Source organism: Pecten maximus, chromosome 15 (assembly GCF_902652985.1).
Source record: "Pecten maximus chromosome 15, xPecMax1.1, whole genome shotgun sequence".
NCBI classification, from domain to species: Eukaryota; Metazoa; Mollusca; class Bivalvia; order Pectinida; family Pectinidae; genus Pecten; species Pecten maximus.
The window spans coordinates 1,225,666-1,238,624 of NC_047029.1; the positions used below are offsets into that span (position 1 = coordinate 1,225,666).

Genomic DNA, 12,959 nt, shown 5'->3' on the forward strand with positions numbered 1-12,959 from the left:
CGTTGGATTCCGATGCTGCGTCGCTTAAAAATAATATAATAACAAATACCAAAATGACTGCCTCAAAAGTACCAGTTGTAGCAGCTAGTTCAACATCAGGTGGTAAACCATCGGCAGGTACGGAAGAATCTTTAGCGTCCAATAAGCCTGATCAGATTGTCCTCACGAGTCTGTCCGGAGCATCTTCTGCTTCATCTGCATATGGCCAGAGTGCGGCGACATCTGGTGGTGAAGAAAGGCAAACAAAAGAGGCGGGAGGTAGTTGCGGCTTCACAGTCAACAGGAGTCGAACCGATATCTAACTCAGTTACAAAAGAAATACCGCCGACTTTTGCTGCAGCCGCAACTGTTCAGGTGCCAGTCCGAGAGGCGAAACCAAAAACGGAAAGTGGTTATTTTTATGTTGACGCCAATGGCAATTATCAGTACTATGAACCACCAGCCGGCTCTGTAAGTGGACAAAACATGAATAATTTATTTTACAATTTTTTCCCGGCTCCAGTTGAGACACCAATGACCCCGAACTTGTATTATATCACTCCTTCACCGTGGTATGAACCACTTTTTATGGGGGCATTGCCGTCTCAGGAACCTAAACAGAAAAAGGATGATAATTAGTAATCAATGGATCATTGAGTTATTTTTGTCGTAATAATTTTTTTTCGAAATATATGTATATGTGTAAAGATTCAGGATTAAAAACGTACAACTGCAACCTGATGTCCAAAGCACAGTCGACAAAGCAGTTTGAATACCGTGTAGTAATCTTCGCATTCGGAAGGAAACAATACAAAGAGTTGTTTGATGTTTTCCATTGGATTTCTCTTTAGGAAAATTATTTCTTGATAGACAATTCATTTCAGAATGACTGAGAAACTTAGCATTTGTCTTTATAAAAGAAACAGATACATGTATACAAATCCTAGATGCGGGTGGATGCAGTTTTGTGACATAAATCCTTAATAGAGTCATAAAAATCAAATAGAGATATAGTTCATGTAAGGTTGTGTATGTAACCGCCGGGGAGACATCGGGCCCCGCTGAAGCTGTTTGGACTTTGTGTTTGCTGTTAATCTATTTCCTTGTTTTGTCGCTGTTGGTAACTTATCGTCAACAAATATGTACTATTATCTGTTCTTTGTGTTATCGATAAATACCGATAAATTTGATCTGATTTGAAATGTTAACACCTGCAGTAATTGTAAAAGGTACATTTTTTTTTTTGGGGGGGGGGGGGGGGGGGGGGGGGCAGGAAACTCCTCTCCTTAACTGATAACACACTCATAAATGCGTATGTAATTATAAAATTGTCATTGATGAAGACGGTTTTTTAAGTACATGCAAAATTTAGTCAACTAATCAAGTCTATAGGAGAACAAATGTCGATTTCTGATCTTTTTTTTAACAATATATCTCAAACAAACGTGGTGAGTCCTCCGAATACTTCACAGGTTGTAAGATTTCTTCACAGAGGCTGGTGTCTTTGTTGGCAATCTGGTGAAGCGCACTAGCTGCATGTTTTTACATAGATGTATACCTAGACGGACTGTATTTTTTTGTTTGTTTGTATTTTTTGTTACTTTTGTAATTTTATTTGGTGTATTGATGTACACATAAATTCTAGATACGTGTAGATATAGCATTTTTACGCACATTTGTATCTCTTTCTCCCTATCTAGGCGGTTCATCTGCCAGTGTGGACAATTTCGAATATTTCTTGTACAAAATGTTTAAAATGCTATATCATACATCCCGGAGGCTATCTCGCGGAGAGGGTAATAAATTGAAAATGTATATATGTACATTATTTAATAGAAAATATTGAATTAAAATATTTAAAATAATATTTATACACCAGGGCAAATAATATGTAACCCACTTAGAATATTTTAAAATTCATTTTGTATTGTTCAACGCAACACGTATAAATAATGACGAATAGTATATAAATAACGTGTTTGAATAAAATAAAAACAAAACCAGTTTTTCTTTGTTATTTAATTGTTGTAAATATCAATCGGTATTGTTTTAAATTATCGTTTATACGATATCTTTTTCTCGGGATTTATATTCTCGAGTCTTATTAACCATGACGTGTACTTAATATTATCATATATTGTAATAAATATAAGCAATACCCCGCTCCACTTTGTTACTCTGTCCTACCGGAGACCAGTTCCATCAATATTCCTTGAAATGTCAATAGGAAAGTCTTACAGAATAAAAGATATGTTCCTAACTAAGGTTTTCTTCTTTAATTCTGTAATGCTTCCCATGGAAATTATCTTTCCTTGAGTAAGGAACATTGTAGCCAGGGTCAGAATAAACAAGGTACAGAGTTTTTGGTGAACTTTGATGACATCATATCACATTTAACAAAAAGACAGAGCTTTTATATTCCGGTGAACCAGCCACGAATTCAGTATCAAATGTAACTTCCTGAGATAGGTAAATATAGCAACTCTGGTGTAGGCAATAGAAAACATTCTACTGTGGACAAACTTTATATTAAGATTAACAAATGACGATGTGTATAAAGGAGAAGACTGTGGATAAAAGAATGCGGTGTTCTGTTTTCTTGGGGAACATAAATATTCATGATATACTCTAGACAGAAGCACGCTCTTTAATCTATATATAGAGTACCTCTTTCGTACCCAATATTGCATTATGGACGCCGATATAATAGCAATTAAATCATGCGAAACATGTGGCGCTGAACTGCAAAGCAAGCCAGTCTGATTACCCTGAGCTACAGCGCTCATGTTCACACAAACAACATTTAAAACGAAACTTACAATTACAAATTTAGGAATCATACCTTTATTGAAGATTGACAATCCGACACATTTTATGTAAACAAGCCTCTGTTGTTTTCTCAGAAATGAAGCCATATTACCTACCCGGAAATTGTTGCGTCCGTGACATTCAGGATTTTGACCACGTTTTAAATTTTGGCGCTTTCATGCCAGGCGACAAATAAACAAAAATATAACCACAACCAAAGTATTCAAATTTACACTACAAGTACCACAGCAGCTCAATTAGTCTAAATAATAAACAACCTAATCAACTATGGACATGAGGAATGCCATTATATGAGATAATTACAAATGCATACAATATCTCGTCAAATCAATTTGTTTACATTAGAACAGATGCAGTAAATAGATTTCTATCGTCGATAGTAACTTTTTATAGAGTAGGTTATGATATAATGAGCTAGACTGTTTACTGATATTAGTTCCGCTACTCTTCACCAGGTCTGTCTAACAACCAGCAATCTATTAATGCTAGATACCTACAGAATCATTTGATGTTTATATATCAATTACATATTAAATCGAGAATCCCGAAAATTCCGAGTATCCATTCTCTTCACTATTTACAGATTATTACCGTAACATTACCAACAAAGTCAGTTTATACCGAATCCATCAAGATGACTAAACGTGAGCATAGCTATGGCGGTAAGCTGTACCGGCCAGACCAGGTTCTATAGCCTTGTTAGCTTGATACAGACTAATGAAAGCCAACGGAAAGTTTAATGATCGACTTCATGTTCTCATTTAGATATATCATATTTCATTGTAGTCGGTGTTTGTTGTCCCGTTGTCACATCCTCCACTTCTCCTGTTAGAATATGACTGAATTTGACTTGGTTTAGTTTGGTTTGATTCATTTTGTTTGACGTCCTTTTAACAGCCAGTGTCATTTAAGGACGTGCCTGGTTTTGGAGGTGGAGGAAAGCCGGATCATTTTGTTTGACGTCCTTTTAACAGCCAGTGTCATTTAAGGACGTGCCTGGTTTTGGAGGTGGAGGAAAGCCGGAGTACCCGGAGAAAAACCATCGGCCTACTGTCAGTACCTGACAACTGTCAAACGTAGGTTTCGCACTCGCAACCCAGAGGTGGAGGGCTAGTGATAAAGTGTCGGGAAACCTTAACCACTCAGCCACCGAGGCCCGGATTTGACCTAGATTGGTATGACAACTATTGTTGATGAAGTAAAGACGCTTACTCTTCCGAGACACCTGGTCAAATCAAAGGTCTCCGTGTAAATATGTTCATATTTTCCTCTTGTTATAGATTTTTAGTTAGAATTTCAGTTTCGTGTTTATACTTGTTTTTCTCTACACTGAATGCAAACTTTAAGGGGTTACATGATAAATGTGACGTAATATTGAATACTTCATAATGTATAACCTTATGAACTGTGATGTGAAAAAAAAATCCTTTGATCAAATTATAGTTCCTAGGCAAGGTTTATTTTTAGTAACGACCGTGACGAACATTGTTTGTTACACATGATTACCAACCTGCTCCCAATATTTATTTTTAGAAAAAAGATCTCGATAAATCCTTAACAATGCCAAACGCCTTGATACACAAAAGAAAATAAGTTAAAAAAAAAACAAGATGTAGCATGTAGCTAACTAAACACCTTAAAGGTGTCAATGTAAAAACAGGTGTTTGTATATACCATACAGGTAACACCAGCTGAACGCCGTACCAACAATGTAGCTATGATATCCAGTTGTTTTACGTAGATCAGATTGTCCTGTATAAATCATTATCAACTGGCAAGGTCACGTGTACTCGGAAAACAAAAGTATTCCATGTCGGAATGTATATGGGACACGCGAAATCCATCAGGGAAGATGTCCGACATGTTCCTCAATAGATGTATAATTGACGTAAAGTATCTCACTTTAGGTGGTCCAGTGATACAAACCAACAATACATGACATCCTATCCCCCAGATTTATGTCTATACAACTATGACATGATTTTGTATTTTAGTTTTTTGCCACTTTATACCTTTAAGGTCCATTTTAACTTGATTACGATACCGGAGCGGATCATACATTATGGATGTGATGTAAACACAAAAGGTGAGTGCCGTATCTGATAAGATGAGGTTGAAATGATACAATGTTGTTAATAAGATTATTTTAAAATGATACAATATATTATTAATAAGATTATTTTCAAATGATACAATATATTATTAATAAGATTATGTTAAAATGATACAATATATTATTAATAAGATTATGTTAAAATGATAAATACTAATGATAAGATGAAGTTAAAATGATACAATGTTAATAAGATGATATTGAAATGATACAATATTATTAATAAGATAATGTTAAAATGATCAAAATTATCAATAAGATGATGTTAAAATGATACAATATTATTATTGATAAAATAATGTTAAAATGATCAAAATTGTTAACAAGAATATGTTAAAATAGTATTAATATCATGCAGTTTAGTATCACAATATTACCATGGATAAGACACATGTGTAACTATATGTTTACCAATATACATTTCTTTATTCTGGAAGTACTTTTCTTTAGGATATAGTCTAGATAATTTAAAATATAAAAAGTAAAAACTAGAACTAATAATAAAATATATAACGAAGTGAACCCTTTTTTAGGACAAAGCTGTGAATGCAAAAGCGTGTAGATTTATATATCATGATTTTTTTTCTCTGCCATGTTTATTTCATCAACGAACAATTATTTTCAGCAGTTTTCTTCCGTTATATATTACATAAATACACATTTCCTCTCTTATAAAATGAGTAAACATTCGCATTTTGAAGTGGGAACCATAAGACTACAAAGGTAACTAAAGAACATGTATTTGATACCTTAGTAGTTATCGCCTGTAAGATACATGTAACAATATATATAACAATATATAACAATACATATAACAATATATAACAATACATATAACAATACATATAACAATATATAACAATACATGTGCTACGCGGATTCATACAGTTTGCGAACAAAAATTTTTCATACCCTGATGAAAATATAAAAAAAATGACATCAATGCTTAAATATAGCAAAACAAGTAAAAATACATATAACAATACATATAACAATACATATAACAATATATATAACAATACATATAGCAATATATAACAATACATATAGCAATATATCTAACAATACATGTGCTACGCGGATTCATACAGTTTGCGAACAAAAATTTTTCATACCCCGAAGAAACTATAAAAAATTGACATCAATGCTTAAATATAACAAAACAAGTGAAAATACATATAAAAATACATATAACAATGCATATAACAAAACAAGTGAAAATACATGTAACAATACATATAACAATGCATATAACAATACATATAACAATATATGTAACAATTGTCTTCACTAAAAAAACATCTATTTCCTTGTTTTTATGATCATGGATCACTTTTCTGTACACCTACTTTTTCTTATTGAGGTGATAGACGTAACAATTGATTTGTTATTCCATGTAAAAGTAGATAATATGTTTTGCTCGTGTTTCAGGTCACGTTTCAGTTTTATTTCAAAATAACTGTTTTTATTTACAGATGGCTGACAGCTACAAAATAGGAAATGGTTTTCTGTTTATGATCGCACTGTGTATGTTTCTGCTGACCACAGGAAGTCCAGTCCAAAATCAATATCTATTGATTTCCGAGGGGAAACAGTTCAATCCGGAATTCGATCAAGAAGATAGTGCCGACAATGCACGGAATGTCGCAAAAAGATTTGCTCTCCGCGATACCAACGGATTATTTTTAAATCATTTTCCGGTGACAAACTCACTTTCAACACCGGTTGTTTCGCAACATGGAAATCATCAACACCACAATTCCATTTTGAACAAATCTCCTTCCACATCCTCAGCCTTTCGTCAGACACAGAGAGTTATCGAATCAAGCCCACCTCATACCGAATGGACGGATGAACATTATCAACCGCCGCGACGAAGGAAGGATGACAACATGTCCAACGGTCTTCATGACACAATCATTCCCAAGATAAGTGAATACAACGATACCAAGGTAGATTACGACAGAAATACTAAAATTCAAGAATGGAAGAATTCGTCAGATAAGCTAATGGATTCCTGGAGTTATGTGGGTATTGGTACTACGTCTCCGGCGAATGTTGCATATGTGTCGAGGTCACCAGATTGGAGTTCCCAGACAACTCCTGTCTTACGGGAGAGTATGCAGCATGGGCCGTCCATAGTGAAAACACGGGTACCGGCCAAAAAACGGACAATGATCGGCTACGATGAGTCAACAATGTCTCAAAAACACTTCGTTCAGTTAACTGGAGGACATGTCACAGAATCCAGTGTATTTGACACCAGTAAGCAGCCTAAAACTTCCACTTATCCTACTGAACATTCAGAAATTAAAACAGAACCTATTGTACCTGTGGTGACACCGGTCACAATGAGACATGCTGATGGAGGCTATGTTATTGCGCCACACATGTTTGAGGAAAGTGTGTATCACAAACCGTCACAGCTCCATACCCGCACATTGATACCGGACAGCTGGAAAACAATAGATCATGGACGAAGGAATGCTTCAATAACGGTTTCTGACAGGGGTCATCCGGATTACTTGTTACTTAGTAAAATAACCGAGCCTAGAGGTTATATTACAGAGACATCTCGTTCGGCTGACAGTTATATCACACCTGAGTCTGACAGTTATATCACACCTGAGTCTGACAGTTATATCACACCTGAGTCAGATCGCCAGATACCAACAACTGATACTCCAACAAGTACACGTCCAGAATACATGACTTCGCAAGTTGACCAAGTTAACCCTGTTTCCATTGGTGTTAAGTATGACACTTCGACTGTAACAAATTCTTTTATAGACACAACCTCAAAACAGGAAGTCATGACAAGCTTGATGACAGACCTTCCTGAACAATCTGTTAGTGGTGCCAGTTCTCTTTCAACAACAAGTGTATACCCGTTTGTTAAAAATACCACCAGCCATACACGTGTGATAAATTCAGTAAGTAGTTCGAGTGAATCTCCTGGTAAATCTCCCGGTAAATCTCCTGGTAGTAGCATAATACAACCAACTTCAACTGCTGAATATCGCTTTGACAACAATACACTAAACCGGGCGATGTCCACAAGATTAGAAGACGGAATTCTTGAACAAACTGAACATTATAATAACTCAACAGACACAACAGGACAAGATGAAATTTCTCAGACAACACCGGTTTATATTGTGTTGAACACTGATGCTTTGATAAGTACTATCACTCCAGCTTCTAATCAAACTCATCAACCAATCGAAAACGGCTCCAACATAGTTTTAGGGACTACAAAGGCAAAGATACAGGTTAGAAAATATATAGCCCCTAAAAGACTGCCTGCCAAAATGAAAGTATATGACATCAAAGAAATTCTAGAGGGAAAAACTGAAAATAATGTTACGAATGAAAAAGAAAGATCACGGAAATTTAGGAAAAAGATTCCGATGAAAGTGTATGATATAACCGACCCAATTACGAATAATGCTGATAGGACAGCTCCACTCCCTAAGCTGGGTTCTATAAATAGCGACACGAGCCAAGGTAGTCTATCAAGGAAACATTCGGAAATTAAAACGATGATTTCAAAATTAAATGATAAAAAAGGATATTTGAAAGAAATGTTGACAAAAGACGATATCAAACTAAGAAGAGTTGACAATGCCAAAACTCTCAATATTAATATCAAAACAGCACTATCCACTAGACCAGAAAATACAAATGACAAAAGTCCAGTTGACTTGCTTACAGCTAAAGGACGTCCATTATTAACAATTTTGAAAAATCAAGCGAGACCTTTAAAAACATCTACAAATCCTGATAAACTTCTAACTTCTAAACAAAAAGGACGGGGAAGGAATTCATTTGGAGAAAGATTGAGCTCGATTGAACAACGTGCGAAAACAGACAAAGGTGGCGTGTACAAAACCGATATGAATAACGTCCGATGGCTTCCGAAACAACAACGCCGCAAAAAAGGCAAGAAATACCGACATGATACCTTGGGAACCACTGAAAAGTCTAGTAAAACCCAAAAACTTACCAGTGAAGGATCATACCACGATCATAACGTTACAATACATACCGGTAATGACACGTTTTATATTACACGTGCGATAGAGGTCATCAAAGGACTCATAGACAAAATACAGGCTAAACCGATCGTAAAGGCGATACCCCGACCGCGGAGACAAAAGTATTTACTTATACCTCTCGGCAATCTGACATTCACAGAAATCAAAAAGAAACTACTGGATTACCAGATATACATGAAAGAATTTCAAAATGACCGGTGGTCTGACAATTCATTGGCCAGTGAGGTGAATACAGAAACTTGGAGGCCTAGGATTCTAGACAGCAGACCAAAACAATGATGGACGTAACCTACAAGGGACCTGTTGATATTATCACTAATGGACGTATTGAAGCTTGTGTGTATATTTATGTTATAACACCTAATCGAAGATATCCCCGTACAAAAGATGTATGTTACTAATATCTCCATAGAAAACGAATCGAATTACATGCATTGTTATGTATACCAACCAACCCACTGGTCATATGAATACTACGGTATCATTTCGCAAAGTAACCAAGCAAAGGCAAATATTGGAGTATCGATTTGATTAAATGGCATTAATTAATATGTGCCATATCATTACAGATATAACCATTGCATTGAAGTTTTAAAATGTACCAAGGCAAAATAAGATGGGGATCTAAAATATTATAAACGTTTAGTTATTGAATGATTATTCATTAATCCTAAGGTTTAATTTAAATAGTGACACGGTTCAGATATACACACACTGAACGTTTTTTTGAAATCCAATTTTGAAAAAAATTAAATTCATTGAATTTGTTAAGGACAAACAGCTGTATGGCGCAGTTTGATACCCATCTTGGGTATCTAACAGTATTTAACTCACAATTTGTTTTTGAAAGTGCTAATATCCCGTGTTTCTTGTACAAATGCTTGAGATATGAGATAAAGAAATTGAAGGTTTTTAGATATACATTGTATATGCTGTTTTATCCTGTCATGAATGTAATGTCTTTTAATAAGATCGATGTTTTATATACAGTAATATCTCAAAAAAGTCTTTAATGATTTGTTTTTATTTTACTGCAATATACTGTAAAGTAAAGAAATCATCAGTTTACTTTCCACAAATTTATTTTATATTGTTCCTGGTATCGTGGTGACATTTGATTGGATATCGAATTTACAAACGTGTAACTTTATAATGGTAACATAATTGAATTTGCATAATTTTGAAATATATATACATCACCGCAAATCGATCAGTGTATTAAAGTATGTATACCTTACATTGTTGGTATCGTTTATTATGCCCCGGACCATATATCGAAATTCTCATAACACTACAAACGGAAACCAGTTTGTTGTTATCTATTTATTTCACAGAAAAAAAGCATGGTGGCTGATTAGTGCGGTTTTTATTTTTTCGGGGCAGAAAAAGCAAAATTAAACTATGTCGCTTTTGCTGTTTCTCGTCTGCACTTTTCGATTTTTGTGTTTTTATTATCGCAGAAAAGCAAAAATTTGATATTATAATTTAGTTTCTCGCCTTTTCGCGGTAGAAAAATGGCACAAATCACCCACCATGCAAAAAGCAGTACAAACGATTACTTGCTCAAAGGGCAAACGATAAATAAAACCTTTCAAGTTGTCCGGCCGTTAAATAGAATGTGATGACTCTGGTCGAGTGATATGGAGATGTTATGATGTGTTTTGAACTTAGAGTACTCCATACTGAGATATCTGTGATTCACCCCAGAGTCACGTGATATGTCTAAATGATGGTAGACAATGTAACTACATACTGACCTATGATACTAAACCTATATATAGCATGTTTAAAATCGTATGGCAATTATTTATGTCAGTTTGACCTCCCGAGCGGACACCGCTACAAAGGTATAAACACACTGATACGGACATAAGTGGTGTTTTCATGGCAAGTGTAAAAATAAACAAATGTAAATAAACAGACAAATTACAAACAAATATCAATAAACAGACAAATATATAAACAAATGTCCATAAACAGACAAATTACAAACAAATGTCCATAGACAGACAAATATATAAACAAATGTCCATAAACAGTTTGATGGTGTTTGGTTATTCATGCTCCCAATTTGCTTCCTTGGTTTTACGTTCGATATTTTGTCGATTATAAACGGTCACCTTTAATACAAACTCTATAATGTAAATTTCGTCTACTACCTCTATGAATCGTATTGAGAGTGGTTTTAGTCCATATATAGTGTCTCACAGGGACCTGACACGAATTCCCAGCCAACGGTCCTTATCACATGTAAAATAGTATCTAGTCATGGCATATAATACGGACCGTGGGTTTGAAATTCGTGCCACGTCCATGTGCATTGCATTTATACTTGACAACCAGCATGATAATGCGATGATTGTGATAGCTGTATAAAGGGGCGCAACTCTAACAATGTAAGCTCCGAGGAAGCTGCACGATGTGTTTTAAATATTATATTAGTATACAACATTAACAAGCTAAAGCTGTAGATTTTGTCTTTGATATGGGGATAATTGTAGTGATTTAAATGTCATATTTGTTTCATTACACAGTTAACTGTTAAATACAGGATTTATATTATTGAAAAGAGAGCGCAATCCACTTTAAAGGAAAGAATATATTATTACAAATCAAAGTATTTTTAGTTTGATTAATAAAAAAGACATAGATTTGTTGACTGTATTTAGATAAAATTTAAACGTTATGTTGAGTGATTTTATTGGTTTGTTTACCAGAACTGTGCGAATATTATAGTAAACAAAGACAAGAAAATATTGTTTATTTTGTATTTACTAAAAAGTGAGTACCCAAAACAAAAGAACATCCTAGGCCATAAAGTGGTCCGGTAGAGAAGTCGTAAACAACCAATAAACTTTGTCGGGAAAACCGTTAAACATTTGTTATTTCACCTTAACAGGACATAAAGGTTGACATTGTTTACTACTCGGTTATATTGTTTACCGACATATATTTACCACGTGAATGAGATGGGGATCTTCACAAGGCGTCTTATGTCTCTTTTTAATAAAAAATAAATAACCATCATGCTCAAAAAGGATCCGCAGTCTACTTACTTAATATCATCCTCATATATTACACATCATTAAAAAATGGATCAATTTTGATGAGTAAATTCACATACAAAACTGTAGCATTAATTAGGCGGAATCATGGATTAGCGTGAAATAATGATTAGATCTAGAGTAATCAATGTTATCAAAGCACCAAAGTTTAATTAATGTAAAGTTTAGCTGGTCAAAAAGTCTCTTCTCAGTTTATAACTCTTGATATGATCTCAGGGTTGGGGCGTACCCTGTACAGAAATCATAATTATATTGACAGCTGAACAATAGACAACCATTAATCAATAGACAACCACTTTACAATAGACAATCATTAAACAATAGACAATCATTAAACAATAGACAACCACTAAACAATAGACAATCATTAAACAATAGACAATCATTAAACAATAGACAACCATTAAACAATAGACAATCATTAAACAATAGACAATAACTAAACAATAGACAGCCATTAAACAATAGAAAACCATTAAACAACAGACAACCATTAAACAAGAGACAACCATTAACCAATAGACAACCAATAAACAATAGACAACAATTAAACAATAGACAATCATTAAACAATAAACAACCATTAAAAAATAGACAACCATTAAACAATAAACAACCATTAAACAAAAGACAAACATTAAACAATAGACAACCATTAAACAATAGACAATCATTAAAAAATAGACGAACACTAAACAATAGACAACCATTAAACAATAGACAACAATTAAACAATAGACAACCATTAAACAATAAACAACCATTAAACAATAAACAACCATTAAACAATAAACAACCATTAAACAATAGACAACCATTAAACAATAGACAACCATTAAACAAAAAACAACAATTAAACAATAGACAATCATTAAACAATAGACAGTCATTAAACAATAGACAATCATTAAACAA

At 34.2% G+C, this 12,959-nt stretch overlaps 1 protein-coding gene across 1 annotated transcript; it reads left to right on the top strand.

Annotated features, from left to right (window-relative positions):
• Window positions 1–6,238: 6,238 nt before the first annotated feature.
• On the top strand, window positions 6,239–11,691 carry LOC117344285. The gene has a single exon (XM_033906977.1). It carries the CDS (start codon window positions 6,397–6,399, stop codon window positions 9,256–9,258), a length of 2,862 nt encoding a protein of 953 aa, XP_033762868.1. The 5' UTR covers window positions 6,239–6,396; the 3' UTR covers window positions 9,259–11,691.
• The last annotated feature ends 1,268 nt before the right edge of the window (window positions 11,692–12,959 follow it).

What these genes read in the sequence shown, in the direction of transcription:
- LOC117344285 (XM_033906977.1), top strand. Translation starts at nt 6,397, where the DNA reads ATGGCTGACAGCTACAAAATAGGAAATGGTTTTCTGTTTATGATCGCA.